Source organism: Betta splendens, chromosome 8 (genome assembly GCF_900634795.4).
Source record: "Betta splendens chromosome 8, fBetSpl5.4, whole genome shotgun sequence".
NCBI lineage: Eukaryota > Metazoa > Chordata > Actinopteri > Anabantiformes > Osphronemidae > Betta > Betta splendens.
Window position 1 is genome coordinate 2,494,872 of NC_040888.2, and position 27,711 is coordinate 2,522,582.

Here is a 27,711-nt window from a genome sequence, read left to right on the forward strand (position 1 = left end):
TGTTTTCACTTTATTTTATTAAGCAACACTTATGTACAAATATATTCATCGGAGGACATGTAAAATAGTACGTCTCAACACAGAGTAAATGGCTTTGGGTGCATCTAGTACAAATATCCAAACTCCACTATGATACTGTATTTACACAACACCGAGTAAACACTTGTGAATTCAAGCATTTGCATTTTTTTAAATCGAAGCGCTCCTTTTCGTTGCTACTCTACATTCACACATTTCACCGTGACCTTTGCAGAGGCCGTGGACCCTCGTCATGCAGGTTCCCTGAGAGCTTGTTACCACCTTATCCACGCTGCAGCCGGTCCGATCGGAGGCAAGAGAGCGGAGCCAGTGCGACCGTCCGTCATAGGCAGTCCCTGCACAGCGCCACCTGTCCGGCCCGGTAGTCCCTGCACGGGCAGAGGCGCTGGTACTTGGCGCTGGAGCCGGCGCAGCTGAACAGCAGCGGGTCCTGCTGCAGACCGCATTCAGCGTGTTCTGCCGAGAAGGCGGGGAGGAGGTGGTTCATCTCCGACTCCAGCCCCTCGCACTGGAAGTCCAACCTGCAAACCCAACCAAACCAACGCTTAGAGCCATTTATTTAGGGCACAGCGTCTCTGGGTCTTTGATGGGAACATAACAGAAAGATTGATGAAAAATCGCCTTCTGCAACTTGAAAACTGGGATTAAGTAAATTTATAATAAACGGTATGACCCAAATCTACAAACCTTTTAATTAAGGTAATTAATTGTAATTAATGTCATTAAAATGTAATAAATGTAAAACTGTGATTTCATTTGATCTCTACAGTATTTTATCCACAGTAAATCTGTTTAGGTTGTTCAAACAAACCAATTAAAAGCCAAACATGCGTTTTGTTTTTACAGAGAGGTATTTTTCATGGCTAATTAAAAGGGCAACCGATTCTCAGGCAAAACCAAACATGCTCCTATCAGAAAGGAGGAAACGGCGTACGCGCTGAAGGCCTCCTTGATGTTGATGAACCGGTACAAGGCGGGTTCGCACACCAGCCCGGCGCCGTGGCACGCCGTGACGCAGGACTCGCCCTCCAGCGACGCCAGCAGCCGCAGGGCGGCGAGCGGCGGCCATGACGCGTGGGAGCTGGCGTTGGAGGCCCAGAGCAGGACGCTGGAGTTGGGCTGCAGGGCGAAGGGGCCCGCGGCGCTGCCCAGCCAGGACCAGTTCCCCGCAGGGAAGGGCTCCTCGGGGGAGCAGAAGTCCTGTGGGCGAAACACAACACGGCGCCTCAGACGCAGCCAACAGTGTCAGTGCAAATGAGCGGCCGCTGCGACGTCACGGCGCCCATCAGCCCGACTGGACCTCATCAATCTCCCAGGAAATGGTACCAAAGCAGTTGTGGCACAAAATAACAAGGGAGGTTTGGAGGCAGAATTAGGCTCCGGTGAGCGCCTGATTAGATTCCCCTCCAGCTGCGGCTATTCATAAGACTGAGGTAATAACATTTCTCTGACATGTCCCTCTGGCCTCCAGACCCCTTTATTAAACATGCTCTCAGTGCCCACAGGCAATAACCAGCTTTCCAATCTCTTCATCTCTGCTGCACTTCCACTTTGAAACATGTCTAACACACACACGCATTTACATCAATGTCATTTACAATAATAAATAATAATTCCATGATAATGAAAAAGATTAGATCATGACCTAATCAGAGACTTGACCATGTTATGCAGGTGGACATGTACATTTTTGTAGATCTGTGCAGACACGCATTCATAATATTCATAATCCATTGAATGAGAAAATGTGGTGCTCTTCAGTTAAATGCTTTTACTGTATTACATGTAGTAACAGGGTGGGTTTGATGAGGAGGGAGGAGTCTGAGCTGAGAGAGCGACCAGGAGACGGGATGCAGTGAGAACGAGAAGCGACTGATTGGGATTCTGGCCTCGTAGACTGCAGGCGGACGGAGCCAGTCGCAGCACGGTTCTGACAGCTGGAGGCAGATTGTGTCAGAGGTTAGCACATCGCTTTGACCCGAGGCTGCCAGATACCAGGACGCGCGCCGTGATGCTAAGATGTGACGCACAGCACACAGAGCAGAACATCTGAGGCGGATGCGGAGAATAATGCAGGCAGCTAATAAGAAAGGCCAGCCTCCTGAATGTGTGTGTGTGTTAGGTTCCACCTAGTCCACTTCAGGGACTAGTTATTTGTTAGAGGACACTCTCATTCAACTCATCAACCTTCACTCACTTACGGCTCCTAAATTTTTACTCTGTGTTTATCTGAGCAATAAACACCAGAGACCTCGAGTAATAAAAATCTTAAAACCTCAAAAAACGAAGGCGCCGCACTCTCAGGGAGAGAGACAGAGGAGTAAAATGGATTTACAGCGTGAAGACTCTAAACAGAGGCTGACAGTTGGGATGGTTTGAGGATGGAGACACGTTGGAGGCTTCAGAATCACCAGAGAAATTAAAATGGATTGGTTCAGGAGCAGGAGGCTAACGTGCAATTAATTCTGTGGCCACAGAGACGCCGAGACCCGTCCTTTGTTTTTTGTTCTCGTCGCTAAATGCTACGTCGCACTTCCCCTCTGTAACTGCTATTGTTATTATTTTACTGAAGCCTCATGAAAGAGGCTGATAATAGAAAACTGTAGATTTCCCTCAGCTGCACTGAGCAGCACATGCTTTAATCAGTGCTTTCACTGCTGCGTGGTCCAAATCTGTCAGTCAGCAAAATTAACCAATACACAATCAATAAAAGCAGAACAACCTGCTAAAGGTCCATCTTTTGATCAGTTAAGTCAAAAGTACCCACGGTGTCACAAAATACAACACAGCTGTTCACAGGCTTCGACTCAGACTAATTTGAGCTCCGTCAAATGAAGCTCATCCCAAACAGATAACCGTTGCGACCCTCAGCAGGCAGGTCCGACCTGGTTCTGGATGTAGGCGTGCAGTCTCTCCAGCATCCCCTCACAGGTGTACTCGTAGGGCAGGAAGGGCTCCACCTGCACACACAGATGATGAGACCATGTGGGGGGGGGTCAGACAGAGCGTTATCTCAGAACTCAGCCTCTGTAATTACAGGAACTGAGGATCTGGAAATGAATCAAAGCTGACATATTCATTAGCGTAATTGTGAGAGGCTTATATCACGTCCCACGTTCAAATCAATGACCCCATGCGTCACAGGTGATGGCGCCGCAGATTCATTATATTAGCGATGACTATATCAATACGTGGCACAGCGGATGGAAGCGCTGAGGGTCCCGGGGGGGAAGTTGCTGCCGTCGCTCATCGTCCGACTCCTGACGGCAGACGCTTCATCAGAACGCGGTGACAGAACTCTGATGGACGGCTCCTCGTGCTGTGGATTAACAGCGTGTGAGGAGCGAGGGAGACGGGGACGGGAGGAAGCAGCTCCGCTCTCCACACACGCCTGCGCTGGTTCCGGCTTTATAAACGATAGGGTTTTGATGACGGTGATAATCAGGCCGTACATCAGGCATGAAGGTCCCCGGAGCGCGATCCTCCATTCAGGCCACGGAGCTGCGGGCCTTTAAAGTGATAAACGCTTCCTTTTAGTGTTGTCTTCCTTTTAGCACCGTCTTATTACTTCATTTCATCTGCGTTTAATGAAATGTATCTGCCACTTCATCAGCTATTCCACTGTGCAATTTGGCTTTTGGGCATCTTTATATAACACAATCGGAGACAGAGGGAGGAAACAAATCCTCACAGGCGGTGATTTGAATTCAGCAGCGAGCATCTTTTAAATGATTGTATAGCTTATATACGGAGGCAGCAGAGACATGTGGGCAACACTCATTATTTCCAGCCGCCGCCGATGACATAAAACAAGAGTTATTCATACTCCTGAGGCGGATGCTCCTTGTGGGTCCACAGAAGACGACACGATTCATGTCATGTCAGACGCACACGGCTGCTGCGGAGCCATTAGACACGAAGGGCCTCCCGACGCTGACGTCAGCACTTAAGCTCACAGAAACCAGCCAGAGTCAGAATGAAACCGAACCAGGCCGGGCTGTGAACCAGGACCGGGTCTGAGGCTCCCACCTGCTTCACCCGCGTCTCAGTCTGTCGGCTGATGGATTGATGTGGGCCGCGCTCGCTTGCAGGGAGCGCCACTGCACAGACCCAGGTGCGGGCCGGGCCACTGCACCCAAAGCAATTAGCAGCGCAGCGCGGAGCGGAGCCAGCTAAGCATTCTGCAGCGCCGGACGCCATGATTAAGAGCTCCATTAGAGGCTGAGGGCTTCAGAAGTGGGTCAAACCCAGACAGGAAGCGTGGAGCAGATTACGCCTCGCCTCGCAGCGTGGAGCACTCTGTGCTACGATACAAGAGGCCCAATAATTAGTCACACGTGCAGCCCAATGAAGTTGACTCACTTTAATCTTCATAATTTCCCGAACGGTGGCGTCGAACTCCTCGGAGTTATTGAAGTCGATGGTGATGACGTGCGGCCTGCCGATATTCTGCTCGGCGTACGGATGCTGAGAGGACACCTGAGGGAGGGAGGGAGGGGGGCGTCGTTAGCGTCTTCACAGCACATCAGGCCCAGGTCGGTCACTGTACTTTATGTGCACTGAAGCAGCTCTGATGATGTACCTCCCTGGACGTGGGCTTCCCTCTGAAGAACTCGTGGTTGAGCGAGCTGCGCGGGGGACTGAACCTGGGCTGCAGGAAGACGCAGCCGTTGGCGATGGCCTCCAAAGGGGCGGGGCCTTCGTACGGGAAGCCGAACCCCACGAAGAGCTTGAAAGAGACGGAGCGGAGACGTTGGGGTGACCTGGACGCACAGTGACAGCGTGGTCGGACCGTCTCTCACCTTGGCCCGTCTGAGCAGCTGCTGCAGCTCCTGCTGAGGCAGCAGGCCGTGGTTCTTCACGAAGGCGGGCACCTCTGGGGGGCGCTGCGTCTCGTAGTACACGGTCCCGTGCACGTCCATGTAACGGTGCAGGATGGACAGAACCTTCTCCTTCCCCTGTGAACACACAGCTTTAACCTCTGACCCCGGTTTAATGAAGCGGCACCAGTAATAACTCCTCCAAATATGAGCTGTAGTCCTGATGTCTCCTTTTTCTGCACGGACTGAAAGTCTGCGTTTTACTGTGCAGTGTTTAATTTACACTGTTTACATCACACCTCCTGCAGCTGCAATAATCTATGAGGTATAAAGATTAATTAGTCTCACTCATCACCTGCGAAGCTGCTGAATGTGTCCTGGGAGACAATGTGCCTGAATCATTCTCCTAATGTAAAGCTGAACGATTTTATTTCCTCAGTGTAATGTTATGAATTATTTACCAACACTGTGTCTTGGAGGCATAAATCATTTATAAATGTCATCTTACTGTTATTTGTCATTTTTCATCTCGGGCCACATTAATATCTCCGAGCAACGTGGAGATGAAATCACACTTTCTCTTTAAAATGAATTACTACAGAATAAGACTGTGCCGAAACCTTAATATGCATTAAAAACTGGTTTCACTACAGCTTCAGGTTTGTTAAGAGACCTGCAGAGGATGTCGGCTGATGTAACATAACAGGATCTTACATATATACATATATATGCAGAAATACATATAAAACAGTGTAGCCATCGTCCACCGCTCAATAAAAGCAGCGAAATGCAGGTGTACTTACTTGAAGCTGTGTGAATACATCAATGATGCATCATGGGATGATGAATGCAGAGCAGAGCAGCACGGGGACGAGTGGAAGAGGAGGGAACGGAGCGTGGCGAGGCAGATGCAGAGGAAGAGAGAGAATATCAAATCAGGCATTAGACATTCTAAGAAAGAGGCTGCGCTCGGCGAGGGGCACCGTCGTCTGGAGGGACCCGGACGCGTCGCAGACGCTGCGCCGCGGCGCGAGAAGCAGCTAACGGCGGCTAACAGCGGCCGCGCGGAGGGAACTTTACCCTCAAAGCGAGCGTTCCTTTGCTGCCGCTTTAGGACCGATTCCTGGAGGACGACTTTACTCGAATGAAAGGCGACATCACGTGTTTCACAGGTTCGAACTGTGCTTTTGTCCTGCGGTGACTTCCATCAACACTAGCCGCTAACCTACAGAATGCTAACGTGTGCGTCTGAGCATCACTGACCTTCCACATGTTGGCCTCTTTGCCGTAAACGACGGCCATGTTGTTGACCTTGCTCCGCTGAATGTGCAGCCGCTCCGTCTCGTTCAGCTCCTCGGCCACAAAGCCCATGAAGGAGTTGTCTGGAGTGTGGGCTGCCAAGGACAAACAAATCAATTGGCACCGCAACGCTGCAAAGTTTCAATTCTGTGTCGGAAAATAGGCCTAAAGTAGAAGAGCCGCTGTGGAGAATCCCAGCCGCCGCTTCCTCGGCTTATTATTCCGTCTGTGTGGGGTAGCGTGGCTGAGCATCCATAACGGGGCCTCGGGTTTACCGGCGCCGATCCCAGCCGGCGCGGCCCAACTGCTTCACTTTAATACCGCACGGAGTGTGAGAGACTCCACATGAGGTGGGGGAACTGATTTCAACCCCCGACAACCGGGAGAAATAACTTCAGACGCTTTCCGCTCCATTATTTCGCTGTGGTTTTTAACACACAATGAACTGCAGCACAAACACACACACATGCACACAAAAGAAATCCATGAAACTGTTTTCAGCCCGAGATGAAAGCCGGCGTCCTTCGTTACTGCGCTTTGTGATAGCGGTGGAGTGTCGTGGAGACAGCGGGAGACGCCCTTTTGTTGCAGAATTAATTGGAAAGCGCTACAAACAGGAGGATCTGCTCGTGCTGCGAATGCGCGTCCGCTTCCTGTCACGTCTCTGCGCTGCCTTCAGGTGTCGGTGCAGGCGCAGCTGTTCTGAGCCGGTTCTGAGACGCACCGTGCCCCCGGAACCCTAGCCCCCAGAACCCGGCGGGCCGGACGGCTCACGACATGCAGCGACGGCCTGTCCACCTACGGAACATGGTCATGTACTGCTGGCCGTGGAGGTTCCAGTAGCCCCAGTTGGTCCGGTAGCCGTGCAGGGTGGCGTACTCCTCGTGGTTGTAGGCCGGCTCCGTGCCGAAGGTGTCAATCACTCGGATGTGGCACCTGGGACAAAGACAGAAGAGCGCCTAGAGTTTTATTCTACTGAACCTGCACATGAAGAGCAAGGATTAATTACTGTAACTGTCCTATGACCACTGTAATGTAATAAAAGAGAATGAATGGCAGCCACAGGAGCAGATAACATTATTCTCATTCTGACGCATGAGAGCTCGTCTCTTGTCCTGGTTTGATGGATGTCAATGTCTTCTGCCAGTCGACACGTCTGAGGTTTAAATCAAATCCCTGTTCAACTCCACCAGGACCGGCCCCGAACCGGATCAATACAGTCTTAGGAAAACAGATCCCAGTAAAAACAGCTTCAGCACTGAGACACCTTCAAACGGTTGATGTGCTCCCAAATCAAACCCCAACACCAGTAAACAGCTTTACAAAAAGCAGCTGGGAAGCCTGAAAATCTGAACCGATGCGTCGCTGTGGCGGGAGCTCAGTCATCAGAGCCCTGCGCCTCTAATCAGTGTCCGGCCTGAGGACGGAGTTAACGCCGCGGCCCCTCCTGGCGGAGGAGGACTGACCCTGGACGGACGCTGATTGGGCTCAGCAGCGGCCGGCACTCGCTGGGGCGCTCACGGAGTCAAAGAGTGAGAGTAAGGACCAACGGGCGCCGCTCGGGTCTTTAACAAATGCTAACACACAAAAAAGTGGAGGACGACACTGGATTCAACCACCCCCACATTGTTCTACGTTGAGGATCTGATTGCTTTCCCAAAAATCTACAGTATTTTCCTCCCAGAGCTGCAGCTTGTTGCCTTGTTTGAGGACTTGTTTCCCGGCTGGAACTGCAGAACAAAAAGCGTTGCCAGCTGAGCTTCATCGTGGGCGGACGGAGCCTGCAACCGCTCGGAATGCTGGGATACGCTGGGAAGTCCGTCTTCTTTCATGTGATTGCTGGTTCTGCACCTGCCTGGTCATTAGTGCCTCCACATACGCAGCCGGCCTCCACCTGCTCGCTGCCGGGGATCCTTTTAATTCCCTGAACCTTGACTGTGTTTTCACCCGTCGCCAGTAAAAGGCGGACTCCTTCTAAACCTACGTCTGTGTCTCACTTCAGTCTGTGGAACAAACAGCTGGGTTCTGGCACAGACGAAAATGAAGGTGGCACCAGCCCAAAAGTCTGCATCCGACTCATTGATCAGCGCGTAAAGAGGGTGAATTAGTTCCCCTCCCTGGAGGAGCTTTCTGCTGATGCACGCCGGAGCGACCGGCTCGCCGTTTAGCCGACTGTAACTGTGGCCGCTCGATGCGCCGATGGCGGAGCATTTTATCAGAGCGGCGGATGGAGCAAATCAGCGAAGCTAAGGAGGAGAAGGAGAAAAAACTGACTTGTGCTTCCTCAGCGACAGGCCCATGTGCTGCTTCATCTGCTGCAGGCCGTGGTAGTCGGTGTAGATGAGGTCAAAGGGCAGCGGTCCGGTCAGCGGGCAGCTGCCTCTCCCCGGGGGGACGCCCAGAAACCTGCACACACAGGTCACACGCTTAGCAGCTAGCTTAAAGGACACAGGTCACACGCTTAGCAGCTAGCTTAGAGGACACAGAACACACTTAGCAGCTAGCTTAGAGGAAAAAGAGAACACGCTTAGCAGCTAGCTTAAAAGACACAGGTCACACGCTTAGCAGCTAGCTTAGAGGAAAAAGAGAACACGCTTAGCAGCTAGCTTACTGTAGAGGACAAAAGAGAACACGCTTAGCAGCTAGCTTAGAGGACACAGAACACACTTAGCAGTTAGCTTAGAGGACACATAACACGCTTAGCAGCTAGCTTAGAGGACACAGAACATACTTAGCAGCTAGCTTAGAGGAAAAAGAGAACACGCTTAGCAGCTAGCTTAGAGGACACAGAACACACTTAGTAGCTAGCCTAAAGGACACAGGTCACACGCTCAGCAGCTAGCTTAGAGTACACAGAGAACACGCTTAGCAGCTAGCTTAGAGGACACAGAACACGCTAAGCAGCTAGCTTAGAGGACACAGAACACACAGAGAACACACAGAGAACAGACTAATACACAATAATACTCCCTGAGAGACCTATAACATCAGGGCAGATTCACTGTTTCCCCCCAAACCACAGCGGTGACAGCCGATCATGGGACTAATGCATTATTACACAGTCCTACTTTCAGTCCAATTCCTCTAACGCTCAGCAATAGCAGCTCTGTGCGACTGGGAACGAACCGAGGGGGATCAGAAAACAGAAAGAAACACAGGGGGTCTCCTCACGCTCACACCGACTCTCCTACAGCGCCGGCACAGCGCCGGCACCAGATACTTCCTGTTAGGATTAGAAATGTTTGCTCGCCGGCTGCTCTCCATTATTCCAGGTCTGTTGTTTGCATTAATTGAATTTGCGGGCTCTGTATTGACGGTGGGCCGTGTTCCTCTCTCATCCTGGGTTTGATCAGGCTCGATACCGAGACGCCGCCTAAATAAAAACCTACGCGTGGAACGGCTCTGAGAGGCTTTTGTTGTCAGGGAAGACAGGGATGTGAAAGTGTTGTTATGACAAAGCCCGCGTTCGGCTTTCAGTCGGGATCAAGGTGGCACTTTGTCTGGGAACAGCGCAATCTGTTTTCATTATGGCAGAAAGCGCCGCTTCGTCGGGCGCCGGCGGCTCTGGAGCCGCTCAGCGGCGTCGAGGGAGAATGAGCGTGAGTGGATGTTTGCTGAGCGTCCGGACAGCGCGCCGCGACCCCCCCTCCGTCGCTGAAGCCTGCGAACCTCCATCCACTCCATGAAGGATCTTGGACCCAGAGCCGTGACCCTCCTCTGGCTCCGGCTCAGAAACGCATCCCAAACAAGCCGGCGTCCACACAAACACCTGCAAAGCCGGAGCGGATCGATTCCCGCTTGGACAGTGAGCGTATTTAGTCAGCACCCGTGGAGACGGTTCCCCCACAGCGGACGGGATAATGAGCCAGCGATGCTGGAGGCCGCACTTTCATCAGTCAAAGGCACAAACCCCTGCGTTTCAGCGCCGCGCAGGCAAAAAGCTGCTCGCTTCGCCTGCGGTTCTGTTCGATTCTGTGGAGCCCGTCCGACACTCGAGACGTTGAAGGAAGGTCAGATAAAGCAGAACACGAGATTCCGACTGCTCAGTTCTGTGAGTCACGTTTGTGCCAAATGTGAGAGATGGTGCACGGATGACGTGGTTGTTCCTTCACCAGTACAGATACATGAGTGGTTTCACTGGGAGGCTCTGGGCTCGAGTCGTGGCCTTTCCGGACCCCGATGTGTAATGCTGACGTGTTACTGCCAGAGCAGATGTTCTACATTGACGGAGTGCAGACGTGCGCGTGGATCCGAAGCCGCTGCTCAGCGCTTTAATTGGATATATGCAAATCCAGGAGAACTTCAGGGGAAGAGGAGAGGGATTAAAAACCATTACAGAGCCACGAGTGTGGAAATGGGAATATACACAAACTGTGCATGAACTGAATGGATGAACTCTGTGTTAGTCTGTTTCTAACACACACACAAACCTACACAGCTGTAATGAACGAGCCACAGTTTCATCGTTTTATCCCTATTCACAACATCTCCATTAAGAAAACCAAACTGCTGCTTATTTATAGGTGCAGTGTTGTGCAGGTAGAGGCTCAGACTCTGAGCATCAGCGACCTTCTCCCTCACACGGTCGGCGTCCAGGACCAAACCCGGCGCCGTCTTCCCCACACGAAGCTGCTGTTTACACCAGGAACCCGGAGCTGGAGCTGTTTCACAATGAATTATAATGAAAGGATCCAGTGACAGCGAACTTCCTCACTATGCACAAGTTATTGAAATCAAGTGGGAGGATTTCATCTTTCAATAAAAGACGGGAGACGGAGCCGAGAGCGAAGGACGACGCAAACGAAACAGAAGCAAAGGGAAGAACAAAGGTGCCGGCGCCACTCGACGACCACCCCTGCACGCGGTTCCTGTGACACAGCTGGCCTCTGGCGCCATGGAAACCCGGCGGCCTGGGGAACGGAGGCCAGGCATGAAAACAAGGGAGGGAAGGTTCCCAAAGGCTCAGAATGACTGGAGAGGGGACGGACCACAGCGCGTGAAGGCCCGGCATTGGGAGCAGATCCAGACCCAGAGCATCGCCGGAGCAGCAGGACCAGCAAAAACCCATGAGCTCCGGGTTGAGAGCTTGGAGCGCTCAAACCGAGGCTCCAACCATTTAAAGGCACAACAGGAACTCATCCGTGTTGTTCTATTCTGGATCCGCCTCCATCACGAGCGGATCAGTTTCCTAAACTGTGCTAAGCAGCAGCGTGATGCTGCAGCATGTACAGAACAGCGCTTTGGGGAGTGTGGGACACAACATCTGGGCGAGTATTCATTTAAAATCACCCCAGGCCGTGTTCAGAAACCCTCAGAGCGCCCGGCGGCTCTCTTGTCGCCGCCGTTTCTGCTTTTCCATCACGCGGCTCTGCTGATTACACACGTTTGACTCAAAACGCACACTCACTCCTCAGAACCAGGAGAAAGTCAAGTAAAGTGCATCGTACTAAACTAAGATCACAGATGAAGTTACGTTGTTTTCGGCATCACATCTCCAGCCACAGGCCAACTTCACTGCGAGCAGGTGCACGAAAGGCAAATTGGTCAGAACTGTATTTATGACGGTAGAAAAGCTTGTTCCACCATTTCATTGGTGGTTTCATTCACTCACTACTACAAACTACAGCTTTTGCACCAAGTTGATGACATCGTTCATAAAAGATACTTGTGAAGCCTGATAAATCATGGATGACTCACATGGGCAGTTTTACCATCTGCTGCGCAGAGTGTTTGAATTTCTCTGTCTTATAAATAGATTTACTGTATAATTTGCTGGGTTTTCATCAAACGGTTGAAGCTTTTATCTGACTGATCGCTGTTCAAGCGAAGGTGCGTCATCGGCGCGTGAGAATATTTGTGTCTAAGTGGAACAAGGTGTCAGTGAAGCCAGTGCTGCCAGTTGGCGGCCAGTACGACGCCGGCTCCGCTCCCACTGTGGCTGATCCGCTTCTCCGGAACGACCCGCTCATCACGTAAATCACGCGGTTGGAATCGGCACCGCCGCGGACGTCCTGCGGCATTCGGTGGCGCGTTGGGTGGGAAAGCGAAGGGAAATGTAAATAGACACGAGCCTGAGGGAATCTGTGGGAGCGCCGCCCACGTAGCGATCTGTCAATTTAAAGGACGTGGGGGCGAGAGCGAGCGAGCGGTGGGAAACGGCGCCGCTGGTTCGGATCCTCGGTCGCTACAGCGTGTTGGATGGATCATGTCACAGTTTCATCTGGTGACGAGAAGAAGCATCGGCCCTAACGAGCGACGGCACCCAATCAGCCTCTGCTCCACGTACTGTGCAGTCGACCCTGCTCGGATGGAAGCGTAACCTTGGGTTCCTGTTGGAACGTGTGTCTCAGCCGCTGCTCCACTGGAGACAGACTGCAGTGATTCAATACACCATGACACCAATTAGTGGGGTAAATAATAGCACCGCCAGCAGAAGTCTCCCCCACCTCACTCATCTCCCCAGTCTGTTCTTATCAAAGCTGCTTTTCTCCGCAGCCTGAGATGTAAGATCAAAGTGCAGCTCCAGCTCATCAATGCTCTCACCTCTTCCCCACGGCGCCGCGAACGCTGCTCAATAACAAGCGCACATTACCATCAGCCGCTCGGCTGCAGCCGCACCCCCGCCGGCAGGAGGAGTCCACAGCATCTGGGCAACGCAGCGACGCTCCTGACCGGTTAGCGTAAGGTTGGTGGAGGGAGAGATCCAGGACCAGGACCAGGACCAGGACCAGGACCTGGACCTGGAGAATCTATAGGCTGAACCTGCTTCAATCTGAATGGAAGGCCGTGCGTGCGTGCGTGCGTGCGTGCGTGCGTGCGTGCGTGCGTGTGTGTGCGCGCGTGTGTGTGTGTGTGTGTGTGTGTGTGTGTGTGTTATTCACTGGTGGCATAAGCACTTGTTTGTGTTGACAAGCCTGTTATCTGGAGTCAGTGAGCAACGGGGAGGAGATGCACAGGCTGCAGAGATGCGGTCAGGCCCTCAGGCTGAAGAAGCCCTGTGCAGCAGCTTATCTGTGTCTGGATGAAGGTGACTGAATCTGAATCTGCTCCGACGGCGCCGCAGATCCCCCACGACGGCCACCAGATGCCAAGATCCTGGTTAATGCCTCGTGCTGTCATTAAACAGATGTTCACCAGAAGAACCTGACACTTTGCATGGATGCGTCACCAGCAGCAGGCGCTCGGCCTCCTGGGAGCGGCGCTTACCCGTGCAGCTCCTTCAGAGACACCGAGATCCTCAGGTCGTGTCCCAGCACGTGCAGCGCCGTGACGATGTCGGCCCACTGGACCATCTCCCCCAGAGGACCCCCCTTCAGAACCTTGGGGCTGAAGACGTCCCCGGACTCCTCAGTCAGAAAGCCCACATGGACCAGAATCTGAAAGCAGGAGAACGAGGGCGATAAGAGCCTGACGGCTGAGTGTGCGGCTCGGTTCGTCTCTGGACCGTTACTGTGGAGTAGAAACTCATTATCTCCATGAATTCATGACTTTCCCGGGCTCCGCTCCCCAGATACGCCATGAATAATAGAGATTTTGTGAATAAATCCAAATATTTGACATGGATCAGCGGTGTCAAGTTTTAAATACGACTGAGAATCTAATGAAAGCGGCGACTGCATATTCACAGCAACACGAGTCCCAGAGAAACACAATCATCTGGAGCTGAAATGAAACTGACCCGCAGCTCATTGATATGCAGGATGAGGCGCGAGCGCTTCAGTCGCACACAGGGGAGAATTGAATTTGGGAGCTGCTAAATATGTGATGAAATTAGACTTTTCCACAGATGGCAGCGTTTAATTACTCCTCTCAATTATTGTTTCACTTCCTCTACCTGTTTGTTTGTGGGACGACCTGCTACAGGCCCCCACCTGCTACAAGAGCTTTTTCAATGCTCGCTTCAACAGACGGAGCAGTTTAACCAGAGAATTCCTCAATTCTAGATTTCAACTTTTAGAAATAAAACTAAAAATAAAATAAAGTTGACATAAGGGAATGGAAACGCCCGTGGTCCGAGTTCTGATCTGTTCTGGTGCTGTCGTGTTTGTCCGGGCTTCAGCAGCTAATGTTCCTCTGTAGAAACTGGAGGCGGCTGTGGATTTCAACAGAGCACGACGCGAAGCTCCGACAAAGCCGAGCGCAGCCTTTGTTCGGTGGAGAAGGCGACGGCTTCGTTCGCAGAGCAACAGTTGGTTTTCACACGCCGGCAAGGTCAAAAAACAGTACAAAGGGAAAAGCGCGGCGTCTGTTCAACAAGAAACGCGACAGAGGCTTCGGGGAAAACACAATTCCACAGGAAATGAACCAAACGCCAGCAGCCGAAGGGAAACGACATTTGCAGGCTGTTCGGCTAATTAGTCCTCACGTCTGCAATGAAACCATCACTGGTCGGAAACGAGCAGCGAGGAACGAGAGCGGCGAGCTCGGAGAAAACAAGCAATCTGGACGCAAAACAGGCCGAGTCAGCGAGTTCCAGCCGGGAGACGCGATGGAACACGTGAACGAGGCAGGAGACGGGAACCCAGCAGCTCCACAGAGAGGCTTAAAGCTCACAGAGCTAATGGACAGAAGCACTGAACCCTCGACGCCAGCGTGTGTTGAAAACATCTCGATCTATTGATTTCACTCCTCCAGAAGCAGAGAATGGACCTCAGATCTGCAGAACTCATAATATGGAGGTGCGCCTTATTATTAATGCTCTAGGTGCTCAGATGTTCTGAGGAGCGAAGGTTCGGGTCCAGATGCTTTGACATCAGAACCAGCGCTTCTACACCTTTTAGCAGTAAAAGCTCATGTTTTTGATGATGCTCCAACGTTTCGCAGCTACTGCTTTGTGCCTTTTCCTCGTCTCTAAGACAAAATGAGCGACTGTTGGAATTACTGAGTGTCAAATCACCCCTTAGAGTTTAGCGTGTTGTTATTTTTAACCCTATCACACCCAGAGCAGCTCAAAGCGAAGGATGAGGAGCGTTCCAGCATGTAATTTACTGTGTCATCGGCGTATTAAACTACGCGGGTCTTTAAAGAGCAGGCTTTCCTTCAGCTCGTGGCTGTTTTAATGGACGCCAGAAGGCATCGGACGGGACGCGGCAGCAGGCGAACACCCTTTAACCCGTAAATGTCAGTCAGGTCCCGGCAGCCGTCGCTCATCATCTACTCGTGTCTGTGACTCAGCAGCCTGTGATTCATATCGAGGGGCCGGAGATAAAAGGAGGAAACGTTAGTCCCACAAAATGTCACAGCTGTTTTGGTGCGTTAATGGCGGCGTGTGGGCTTTAAAGCGGTCGGATCCGTTTGATCCAAAACATCCGGCGCTGGACGCTTTGTCTCTGTCTGAACAGATGGATTGGGTCCAAATGAGGAGCTGTCGAAGGCGTGTTTGAAGTCGTATATGTTTGACTGGCTCCTCGTGGCATCTGTTCCAGATGGAGCCGCACAAACCCCCCCCCCGGTCCCGTTCCGGCCCAGACGGGTCCAGATACTGACCCGTCTCCGCTCCCTCCAGCCGCCGCGCAGCCGCTCGTCCAGCCGCCGCGCCGCCGCCGCCCACTGCGCCGCCAGCCGTCGTATGCGCCGCTTCATGAAGCTCAGCGACTCCTTCCCGGTGCCCACCTGCTCCAGCAGAGCCCCCACGTCCGACTGGAAGAGCGCCTGCGAGGCGAGAGGGAGGGAGAAAGGCACGTCAGAGCTGCTGTCAATCAACCGTTAGCCGCGGGTTTAAGCTGATCTGAAGCTATGGAGGAGGTTGAAGTGCGCAGCACAGGGAGCTGGTTATCGGCCCGTGGCCTGAGGCCTCACACACGCATCCGTGGGGGTTCCTGCATCATCCTCATAAACAGGCAGCTCTCACTCTGCATGTCCCCTTCAGCACATTAATCAGCGAATCACAGCGCAGCGCTCCTGTGCAACTGCTAATCAAGGAAGCAACTGCGTGGGGGAGCTGGAGGTCTTATCAGTAAACAGGAGAACGCTCCAGACACAATAAGAAAGAGTCTCACAGCGCAGGTGAATTACGGCGAATTACGACGAAGGCAGGCCATTCAATCACACTGCTTCATGTGTTTGGGCTGGAAATAAATATGGAATGATGCAGGAAAGGCTGGAGGTGACAGCCAGAACCTGCTGAGAGATGACATCCAGGCTCCACCTGGGTCCAGGAGCGCTTCAGCCAAACCCTGTGTGGTTCGAATGAAGGGAAGGAGGCGGCGGCGCGGCGTTACCTGTCTCCTGGGTGGAGGCTTCAGCGTGGGCGTAGCCGTCTGGTTCCTCCAGGCCAGCGGGGGACAGAACCACTCCACCTCGCTCAGGTAGACCAGGAAGGAGCAGTCGGAGCCGTCCACCCCGTAGAAGGCGTAGCAGGGATCCGAGGTCCAGCGAGCTCGCATCCACTGCAGGAGAGACCAAACAGCTGCCACTGAGGCATTGGAGGAGGCTGAGGCTGCAGTCACTTAAATGAACAAACTATCACGATCTGCCTAAGCATCCAACTGGATGCCACTTCTGCGAGCTCCCCGGTGCCTCCTCTAATCTGAGAGCCCCTCAGACGCCGGCTTCATCGATGAGCTCCAACGTGAACGACGACGGCTGCAGGCGCAGTGTTAATTGAGAGTCTCCTGTTTGTTTAGAGTCATTTGAGCAGGTTGATGAGTAAAAACCTCAACTGTGAAAATGTGTTGGAAAAGGCGTGTCACCGTTGCAGAAACTTCATTTACGCCTCATGCAGTAGATGAAGTAATTCAATATTAAATAGCCAGCACATATTTGCACACGTTCCCATTGAACCTTGAAGCTTCCTACACGTATAAATATTAGAGCTGGCTCCTCTCTCCTGCAGCTTCTACGTGTATACAGTCCTTCCTTTGTATTCATTTTCATATGCGCATCTTCTTTGCTGTCAACCACAACAATTTGTTGCTAAGAGACCCCGTTTCCCACACGGAGCCTTAAAACATCTCTTATCTTATTATGCTAAATTTATGTTGCACCAAGGTGAGTCACGGCGGGAGGACAAAGAGATGTTGACTCCGCGTCAGATACGGGACTTACATCCATCTTGCTTGCACAGTCTGGATAGCGGGGATCCTTGGGAGTCTCGCATTGTCCTAATGCTCCGTCCCGAGCTGGAGAAGAGAGGAGCAGCGCATTAATAAAGCCTGGATGCAAATACAGCAAAACAGAGCAGCTACAGTGGGTTTTATCATTGTGAGAACAGCTGGAAACATAATAAAGCATCAGGATTTGTCCAGTTTCAAGCCCGGCCCAAATCTGCCCTCGTCGTAGTGGTCGATGCTGATAATGTGTCAGTGGTTCTGGTGGGTTTCTGACTCGCCGGCTTTGCATTGACCGGATCTGCTGGTCCCCCCCGCTTCCTGCCAGGCCTCGGAGAGCGCAGCCTCACTAATAATTGCCTCCATTCTGCCTGATTAGCGCGATAACGGCAGGAGCCCTCACGATGAGAAGTGCTGCTGCCGCCTTCGCCGCCAACGTGAGCCGGCGCTCGTTTAATGGCATCAGACCTCATGACAGGCAAAGTTATGCCACACGTTTTAATGAGGCCGTCAGCGGCGCTGTTTACAGCCGTGAAGAGCGACGGAGCGGAGAAAGGATCCACTTGTAAATTTAATTGTGCTGTCCGACGCGAAATTGGGAATGAGGACTAATAAAGACGATTCATCACTGTGATTTAAACACGCAGCTGTCGTGTAGCGGTGACACGAGCGGCTCCGTCCTGTTTGAGCCACTAATGCGCCGTGAACGACTCCCAACGAGTTCTGTGTGATCAACCAGCAGAAGAGGCAGAAAAGGCTGGATCTGAGTGTGTGTATGTGTGTGTGTGTGTGTATGCGTGCATGTGCATCTTGAGGTGTGTGTGTACGTCTGTGTGTGTGTCCTGTGCGTGTGCATGTGTGTGTCCTGTGCATGTGTGTGTGTGTGTGTGTGTCCTGTATACAGTATATGTATGTGTGTGCGCGTCCTGTGCGTGTGCATGTGTGTGTGTGTGTCCTGTGCATGTGTGTGTGTGTCCTGTGGGTGTGCATGTGTGTGTGTGTGTGTGTATGCGTGCATGTGCATCTTGAGGTGTGTGTGTACGTCTGTGTGTGTGTCCTGTGCGTGTGCATGTGTGTGTCCTGTGGGTGTGCATGTGTGTGTGTGTGTCCTGTATGTATGTGTTTGTGCGTCCTGTGCCTGTGCATGTGTGTGTGCGTGTCCTGTGGGTGTGCATGTGTGTGTGTGTGTCCTGTATGTATGTGTTTGTGCGTCCTGTGCCTGTGCATGTGTGTGTGCGTGTCCTGTGGGTGTGCATGTGTGTGTGTGCTTCCTGTGCCTGTGCATGTGTGTGTGTGTGTCCTGTATACAGTATATGTACAGTATGTGTGAGTGCGTCCTGTGCATGTGTGTGAGTGCGTCCTGTGCATGTGTGTGTGTGCGTCCTGTGCGTGTGCGTGTCTCACACCTCTGCCGCTGGCCATGCTGCGCTGCAGGATCTGCTCCACCCTCACCGCCATGTCCGACATGTTCTGGGCTATGGCCTGGATGCGCTCCACGAGCCCGATGGGCTGGATCCTGACCGTGACACAGACACACAACGACAGAAGGTCATCTAAAAATACTGCGGCGTCACCAGCGACTGCTGCCGTGACCCGACCCGCTGCGATCGGGCCTCCGCGCAGACGATAACATCATGCACGCGCTGCTCCCGTGCGCCAGCGTTCCTCAGCATGAAGAAGTGGAACAAATGCTAATTGTCTGGAACTCCAGGCGTGAAATCGAAAAAAAGCTTTTAAAGACTGACAGACCATTTATTGGTTGGAATACACAAATAAACTAAAAGGGAGTCAGAATATTGAAGCTGGTCCCTGGAGACAGCAGGTTTTTAAAGCTGCTTCACTGCACCTCAAAAAGGCTGTTGTTGAAGCTTGAGTCCAGGATTCTGATATAAATGAACAAGTAATGGGATATTAATGGATAATTATCTACCGAGCCCTTAATTGATGGAGCGACTGATAATTGCAGCCGCAGCCATAGTTTAATTGGCACGTAATGGATCCGTCCAAGGTCAAACACGTGCAGCAGATGCGAAGCACAGGCTCGTTTTTTATGTGTGATTGATTATTAACACAACACAAGTATCTAAAGCTGAGTTTGTAGAGTAAACGCCACTTCATCAATAGCTCTGCTTAACGTGTGTAAATCCAGTCTAAACGTGCACATGCATAATTCATCCAGTCCCGGCCGATGCTTCCGTCCTTTAAGCAGCGGGTCAGCTCTAATTAATCGTCCGGACGCCGGCACACGTGCAGCTCACATGCACCACCTGCACAGACAGCGCTGGTGTGTTTACACTGACGGGACCGCTCTGAGGAGAGAATGAGCCAAAACCACCCTTGAGGAGTCTCATTCTGAGCAGAGGTGAAAAAACCCGAGACGTTTTTCCCTCCAACCGAGTTGAAAGTGTTTGGCCTCTGTGACAGTAACATTTACAGTTTATTCCCTGAGAGGCCAATTAAAGGACCGTTAGAACAACGTGGCAGAGGCTCCTTTCTGGACGCTTAAATCAAACCCTGTAGGTGTTATATTAAAGGCTCAGGCAGCCTTTGATTACTCAGCAGCACTTTCACCACACACAGGCTGTAAATTGCAGGTATTCCTGCAGCTCCTTCAACAGACTCTCTTGAAGTGGATGTTTCCTGGCTGTGGATGTGAGGAAGCGGGAGGTGACGACCAGGAGGAAGCAAACAGCGAAGGCACAAACCACAGGGAGCTTCCTTCAATCAGGAAGAAGGCGCGGGCATGAGACGGGCCCGTTGCTATGGAAACCATGGGACCGGGCCCAGTCATCTTCAACCCCTGCCCTCCCTTTTATCTTTTCCTTTTAACAAAAGGCGCGACCACCGCTCTGGTCTCTCCCACATCCTGAGAGACCGGTCTCTCCTCTCGTGCCCTGCTCTCCGGCGCCGCCAGGCTCCGGCTCTGCTGGGAAGCCCGGCGGGTCAGTCATGCTCTTCACACGCCGTCCCCCGGGTCCTCTTCGGTTTTATCTCAGCTGAAGCCCACCTTCGACACGCTGCAGAGTGAGCAGCGCCGACCCGCTGCTCCTCCCGTTTCATCCCTACTGACGCTGCAATAATCACATCCAGCGCCGGAAAAACTGAGCTGTACAACTTTCACTGAGCCGGGTCTTCACCTGTCCAGGGCCGAGCTGAGCTCATCCAGCCGGTGGGTGTCGGTGGTGTTCCCCAGTTTGGACAGAGCGTCCATCCTCTTCATGATCACCTCCAGCATGTCGCTGATTTTCCTCAGGACCCCACGAGACTCCTGACCACCGAGCACTGAAAAGAACAAGAGAGAGAGCGAGAATGTGAGGGATCAGAACCAGGAAGGAGCTGAGGACAGTGCTGACACACAAAACCCAAACCTGGTTCTGTGCAAACAGAAAATCATCCTTGTCTGAATTCTGTAGATCAAACATCAGAAATCATTTTTTATGTCCCACTTCAGTTTCCATTTTCTTTTAGCCTCATCACAGATCACAGCTCACCCAACGCTGCCACTGCAGCGCTCCCGTCTGACTATTAACAGCCTCGGCAGTGAACCTGCAGCTGCTGGCGCTGAGGTCGCGGCGGGTCACACTCGAGATCCAGAGCTCAAACGTGGCGCCGCTCTCATTATCAACTGTAATTAACTGTAACGGCGCTGCGGTTCGAGCAGCGGAGGCTTCACGTGCGCCGGCTCCGCCACCGGAACCCAATTAGCCCATCGCCTCCGGCACACGAGCCCAGGCTGCAGATAAACAGACTCGGCAGAGAACTGGAGGTCCGTTCCCCGGGAGGAGCGGAACCAGGCGAACTCGGGGCTGCGCTTCCATTGGAGCCTCAGAGCTCCAGTGTGTGTGCACTCACTTCCTCTGTCAGAGCTCATTCATCACCGGCCGGGGGGTGGGGGGGGGGGGGTGGGGTCACCTCTCAATGGAGGAAAACGCAGTAGAGCACATCTCAAGTAAATAAAGAGAAGAGAGACGCTCAGGAACAAGAATTACAGCGCTTCACTTGAGCTTAAAGGTGAGTGGCACTAAGCAGAGCGGCCCGAAACCTCCTCAGTTTCAGTCATTTCCACAATATCCTCAATCAAACGGGCCTGAAGACGTCTCCCTTTGAATAATTCAGCAGTTACACAACAAATTTTCCCTCCACAGACAGAAAGGGAAGAGGCTAAATAAATTTCCATCCGCATTTGCAGCTTTATAGCAGCGGCGCAACAATAAATTCAGGAAGACGAAGGAGGCGACGGAGGAGAGGATTTAAGGAGGAATAAAGTGCTGCTTCACGTGAAACCAGCACAAACGCAGAGGTTTGATCGGAGCCGTTGCATCAGCACAGGTTTGCCTTCTGTGCATGAGGAGATCCAGGAGCCAGCTCCAGATGATCCTCCGTCAGCCGCGGGGAGCTGTGCAGTGAATCTGAGGCCTCTGGGCTGAAGTGTGGGAAGGGAAGCGACTCCTGCACGGCCGCGCTGCGCTCGTAAATCAGCGTTACTGAGACAGATCCCATTTTTAGCTCGCGCCGCGTGTGTGTTTGCAATCACCCGCTCATCAAGCTGCCTTTTCCTCCTGCTCCCGCCTCCTCCGGGGACCCGGCGGCTAATTTGTGGGGTTTTCAGGGGGAGATGGCATCTCTGCGCTGAGCCTCCTCGGTGTCGTCCCTCATCCGCTGCTTAATAAAAGGCCGATTTAGCGCCAGCTAATCTCCTTTAACGACTCAATTTTGGAAGAGCCTCAGCACAATCAATAATACGAACAAACTTCAATTAGATGCCGGCTTGTCCTGCAGCCTGCTGAGCCCAGTGAACCAGCGGTCACCAGCTGGGAGGAAACTGGCCCCTCAACAATGAAGATCAATCAGACGTCACACCTGCTCAGAACCATAAAACGAGCCACAGAACCGGATCGCTCCGAGCCGACGTCTGCCTGAATATCGAAGCTGCTCTTATTCATCAGTGTCTTCCTGGTCCTTTAGATCTGACCCCTCAGCATCAGGCTCAGTGTTTCCATCATCGCTCATTTTACTGTATTAAATTCCCCAGATTAGGTCAGAGCGAGGGTCTCTTCAGTGGGAGGCTGTGATTTGGATGTTTAAACAGAAGGAGCTCGTTCACAGACAGACGATGATAAAGAGGAACGGCTTCTGCCGCTGCCTGATGGTTTCAAAGGGAGGATCTGTCTCTGAAGGACTGGCCACAAAAACCGAACCCCCCAAAAGCTTCATCCAGTGCTTTCTGACCAAACTCTACAGTAAAGGTTTGCGCTCAAAGTGAATCCAGACCGTTTTACTACAAACCCTAAATGATAAAAAGTGATGTCACGGCCTTTGTGGTCACGGACCTGGCTGCAAACCGGGCTTCACGCCCTCTGTGACTATTTATTCTACACTGAATTAGCAAAAAATGGAAACACAATGTTTCTCCATTCAGTCATTTGGGCATCGGGAGGACTATCGATCGCAGCATTGTGTCACGCTTGATTTATACCAGCCTCGCTGCACCTCCTCCAGCGCCGCGGTCCAGCCCTGAACGCATAAATCCCACCAGCCCCTGATATGCATGCTGGCTGCTCCTGCGCTCAGGCTCAGGCCTCGGACCTGTCCATCTCACCTGTCACCAGGATAAATCCCCCGCAGCTCTCGACTCATACGCTCGCACACGCATAAATAACTCACTCCCATCGTCTGAGCGCTAATTCAAATATTCATTACAGAAAGCGCTGCTCCACGCTCGCTCCACGCTCGCTCCACTTTCTCCCTCTTTTTTTGCCACCTATAGTGGAATTGCCAGATTCGGAAGCTATTAGAGCAGAGACCTCTGTCACGTTTCCTCCGTGCAGCTCCAGCCCCTCATTGTAACTGACAGCGTGGAAAAGCAGAAACCACCGGCGCCGCGTTCTTCTTCCTCCCGTGGCTTCCATTAAACCCTGGATCCGGCTCCTTCTCCACCCGCCGACGGCCTGCAGACGTCCAGGAGAGGCCGCGTCGCGCTCCGCCGCAGCCTCGTCAATACACACAGCCTCACGCCTGCTGTCAATAAGCATCTGATTCACAGGATGCTAATTGAAAAGCGCGCGCGAGCGGAGTCACGGCCCACGACCGTCTCACCGCTCACACACAACCACACGCATTTGCATGAACACATTTTCTGTTTTCACACACACACAAAAAAAGATTCTTGCATGAATGAAGTCACAAGAACAGAAAATGCTGCCTACAGTACGACAGGAAGTGAACTTTCTGACCCAGTTTGCAGCTCGTCTCGCTGTCACAGCTCATTCAGGAGCATTTTCCCTCTCCTCTGACTTGGAGGGTGTGATGGGAATGACGCCCCAGGAGACCGGCTCCTCCCGAGGCATCCTCTCGCCAGCGTGTCCTGACACTTTAGCGGATCCCAGTTTAAAGTGAACACATCGTTAATATGCACCACTTCCACTTCTCTGCAACACGGACTCGTTTTTGCATTTGGACTAATACCTTTGTTACTAATTAATGCCTCTGCTGGCAGCACAAGCATGCACGCATCAGACTAAAGGTGATAACGATGCTCCAGCTAATTTACAGAAACAGTTGCAATCAAAGTTGTGGCACTTCATTTCCCTCCGTTTCCCTCAGGAGACAATTTAATCAACGCAACAAAAGCGAGCGGCCCTCGACCGCATCTCTCGACGAAGCAGAGAAACGCCGGCGGAGCAAAATGCCCAAAGTAGTTTACTGCTAGACAATAAGAGCCAGCAAATCAGCCTCCGCTTTGATTTCCTGCACATTCGACCTCAATGAAAGATGCTGAATGCTGCAAAGCTACTGAACATGTGTCTAGTTGCGTCCATCAACGGCAGCAGCGATTACCTGAACCGGCCTCAGTCTTTAAACCCGAGGACGAGTGGATAATGAGCAGCGCTGCTCTGCTCATCACTGCTGCTGCTCCTCCATTTCCTGCTGCTCAACCAGCAAACAAGCAGCATCAGGAGCAGAGGTCAGTTCATCGTATTCATGGAGTCCACGCGTGTTTATCACTCTGATGGAGCTGTGAATTCCACACGCTGACGCTGAGCGATGTCGGGAGAGACTCATTTCCATGCGTCACTCGCTGAGGATGAGCCCTGAAATAAAGGCGGCGCCGCCGCCGTCCGCTCGCCAGCGGGACGCGCCCGATGCTCCGCCGGTCGCCACGGTGACGGATGAACGCGCCGCAGAGGCGACAGCGTCCCTTCGTCTCCTGTTTAACGCTCCAGATGTTCCCACGCAGCAAAGTGTGCGTCGTTGCTTCATTAACGTCTCCAGAAAGTGCGATAAACGTAAACGTGCAGGTCTGAGCACAGGAAGCTGGGGAAAGATTTAATACACACCCTGTTTTTGCCAAAAGCCTTTTTTCTAAACAGATTTTCACATCACTTAGAGATTGATGGATAAAGAACTAATGGAGTAATAGAACCTGCCAGCAGGAATGGAGCAGGCATTATGCTCGGAACCATTTGCTCTGCTCCGACTGGAGGGGACCTAAAAGCATCCTGGGCCCATTTCCCCTTTTGTGGCTAAGCTGCCATTAAGACCCCTGTGGTCCAGGACACACTATGAAGGTGGTCTCCAGAAGAGCTCATTAGAGCTGCAGCTCTGAAGGCGCCATAGGATCAAACCCCCGTCTCTCACGCGTCCCCCGCTGCCCATCATTAGCTTTCAGTGCTACACCTTCAAAAGGACGCGATGCAGGTGTCGGCCTTAAAGCTGCACGTACCGGAGCTCTGCAGAACCAGCAGCACGTACAGTGGAAACACTGTGTGCGACAGCCAGCGATGCAAAAGGCAGCCAGACAGACGGACAGAGAGCAGCCGCTGACGGAGACGGAGACAATGGTGCAGCTCCTCCGAAGCGTCTGCAGCTGCTTGTGCTGCGAGACGAGCAATAAACAGGTGGTTCCGGAGCTCGGCCCAAACGCTGCGCGTTCAGGTTCCCGCACTGCTTTTATGCACGGGTCACTGTTATCTCACAGCCCCCCCCCCCCCTTTCCACGAAGGACAACCCTTTCATTGTCCTTCGTGGGAACATCGTCCAGAGCGTCTGATACCACAACACACCCACGGAGTCAGTGCCACGAGGCAGACTGCATTATTCAAGCGGAATGATTCCATTACCGCCGCCTCATTTGAATAGAAATGAACGGGGAGCTGGTGTGTTAGTACAAACAAGCGGCGTCGTTGGACGCGCTGCAAACAGGCGCCAGCTGGTGTCTGTCAGCGCGCGTGTCAACACGGCGCCAGGCAGCGACTCAAAGGTGGGAGACGGCGGCCCGGAAGCCCACGCGGCCGCTGCCGATGCCGCGCTTTTCATGCAGCGGCACATAGACGTGCGGAGAAAGACAAGTTCCTCCCGCGGACGGAGCCTCTGAAATAGTTTTCAGATTTTATTTTCTGCCCGTGTGGCTTTGATCTGTGCGAGGGCAAGGTCGGCGCTGCTATTTCCCACTTATCACGACGAGGTTCGACTAAAGGAATCAGTCCATCAGTGGGGAGCGATTATTAAATGGATTCCATCGTAGCCGTGATTGCTTTACTTTTACCTTTTCACATTTCCACTTTTTAATCTTCACCGACAGATTTATTAAAACTTCTAATTACTACTTGAATCAGCGTCCTCTGCTCCTATGATTAATTCAGTGTTGCTCCAGTGACACGCGGGAACTCCACAGTTCACTTTTAAAATAATTTACCAAGAAGTTCATGTGGGTCAGGACAAGGTCGCGTGCAGATGAGAGACCCTCCTGTGGCCTGATGAACAAAGTGAGCGAGTGTGTGCGCTGGCCGCAATCAAGGCGCTCCCAGTAGCTCCCAGTAGCTCCCAGCACACTCCCAGCACACTCCCAGTATGCTCCCAGTACGCTCCCAGTAGCTCCCAGTAGCTCCCAGTATGCTCCCAGTAGCTCCCAGTACGCTCCCAGTAGCTCCCAGTAGCTCCCAGTAGCTCCCAGCACGCTCTTACCTTCGGCCCGCACCGTGAACGGAGAGTCTCCGGGCCGCTTGGCCGAGAACTGGCCCCCGAGAGAGGTCATGAGGAAGCAGAGGCTGAAGAAGCCGATGCCGAGCACGAAGATCCTGCAGGAGGGAGAGAAGCAGAGGAGCGGCCGAGTTAAGAGCCCAGAGTGGACATTCATCGCTTCGTGGGGCTTCGTGACGCATGGACGTGCTTTTAAACCCCCACAGAGGAGCATTTACCGCGGCCGCCACCTCCCAGTAAACAAACCTTCCATGCATGGCTTTTCTGCGTCGCACTGGGCTCAGCGAGCGAACAGCCGAAATGGAAAGCGTCGCATTACGAGCGGCCGCACTTTGAAAAGAGCAGCGCGCGGCACGCGGACGTTTTCTCAGGTCGCTCGTGCACGCGCCGCCGGGCCCCGGGGGGGTGCTGGGGGGTGCTGGGGGGGGGGGGCCGCGGGCTGGAACCGCAGCACAGACCGTTGATGCCTTTGCGGTGCTGAGGCTGCGGTCGCTCGGCTGGAGCCTGTGACGGAGCCGAGGGCGCGGCGAGGACGGGAAGCGCGTGCGTCTGCGATGCACCTGCACACTTTGGTGGGAAACGCAGGGAATGTGCAGTCGCTTCACTAATGAGCCGCTTCCGCCGGTGCACGACCCATCGTGTCAAACAGGGAAGTTTTAATGAGTTCGTCGCTGCCTGATTGCTTTTCGCCGCTTTGCCGAAGCTGCTGGGGAAACTTTTAACTCGGTAACAGACGTTAATTGCTTCACAGTGTGCATTTCAATTAACGGCAGCGGCGTGACGGCGGTACTGGCGGTTTCCTCCTCCTCGCTCTATCTGACGGTGAATGTGCATGAGACTGAACGGAACGCGCTCTTACCTGAACGGTTTGAAAGTAAGCAGGCATCTCCTCACCATAATGGAAAGGTCGGTGCTGGCTGCGATCATTTTCCACGCGCGGAACAATGAGATCCCCTTAACATTGTGCGTGCGAGTCGCGTGGCGAAAAGCACGAGGGTCCGGAGGAGTTGGAAAGGTGCCACGCCAACAACTTCCCACCCTGACTGCCCACGGAGCCCACGGAGCCCACGGAGCCCGACGCGCGGCCAGCAACTTCAGCAGCTGCAGGACGCGATCGGTCAGAGGACGGAGGAGAACCGGACCGGGCGGCACCAGCAGAACCCGCTACGAGGCTGTCGTCATGAGCATCCTGGAGATGTATCAAGCGCAGTAACGCGCTGCTGAGCTCCGTATTCCTCTGAGAGGACGGATGCTCCGCGGCGGCTTGTTTATACTCAGAGCGCCATCTAACGATTCAAACCGGAAGAGACACTTGAATTATTGGTTACGGAGACGAGACCTCGATGGAGAAAGTGTACGAATCTGAAAACAGACGGTGGACTGGAACAGATGCATTTAAATAACAAGAGAAAGCAGCAAATATACAAAAAGCTGTCATTAATCAGTCCTCAGTCCTCAAGATACAAGAAGAAATGATGTCACCAGTTGATGAATTATCGTATATCACACAGGAACGTTTTCTAGTT

At 52.7% G+C, this 27,711-nt stretch overlaps 1 protein-coding gene across 1 annotated transcript; it reads right to left on the bottom strand.

Moving 5' to 3' along the window:
• LOC114860725 (alpha-1,6-mannosylglycoprotein 6-beta-N-acetylglucosaminyltransferase B) lies at positions 1-27,642 on the bottom strand. Its single transcript, XM_029159522.3, has 18 exons — positions 27,045-27,642; positions 26,171-26,283; positions 20,344-20,488; positions 18,613-18,722; positions 17,205-17,278; positions 16,379-16,546; positions 15,645-15,809; positions 13,365-13,534; positions 8,433-8,564; positions 6,961-7,094; positions 6,123-6,253; positions 5,663-5,668; positions 4,842-4,997; positions 4,622-4,768; positions 4,402-4,518; positions 2,925-2,999; positions 974-1,239; positions 1-560 (listed from the first exon to the last, which is right to left on the bottom strand). The coding sequence occupies exons 1-18, from the start codon at positions 27,110-27,112 to the stop codon at positions 362-364; spliced, it is 2,376 nt and encodes a 791-aa protein (XP_029015355.1). The 5' UTR covers positions 27,113-27,642; the 3' UTR covers positions 1-361.
• Between the last annotated feature and the right edge of the window lie 69 nt (positions 27,643-27,711).

What these genes read in the sequence shown, in the direction of transcription:
- LOC114860725 (XM_029159522.3), bottom strand. Translation starts at nt 27,112, where the DNA reads ATGATCGCAGCCAGCACCGACCTTTCCATTATGGTGAGGAGATGCCTG. An exon ending in CTTACTTTCAAACCGTTCAG is followed by an intron (nt 26,284 to 27,044) that starts GTAAGAGCGCGT and finishes TCCCTCCTGCAG; the next exon opens with GATCTTCGTGCTCGGCATCG. An exon ending in CAGCATGGCCAGCGGCAGAG is followed by an intron (nt 17,279 to 18,612) that starts GTGTGAGACACG and finishes TCTCTTCTCCAG; the next exon opens with CTCGGGACGGAGCATTAGGA.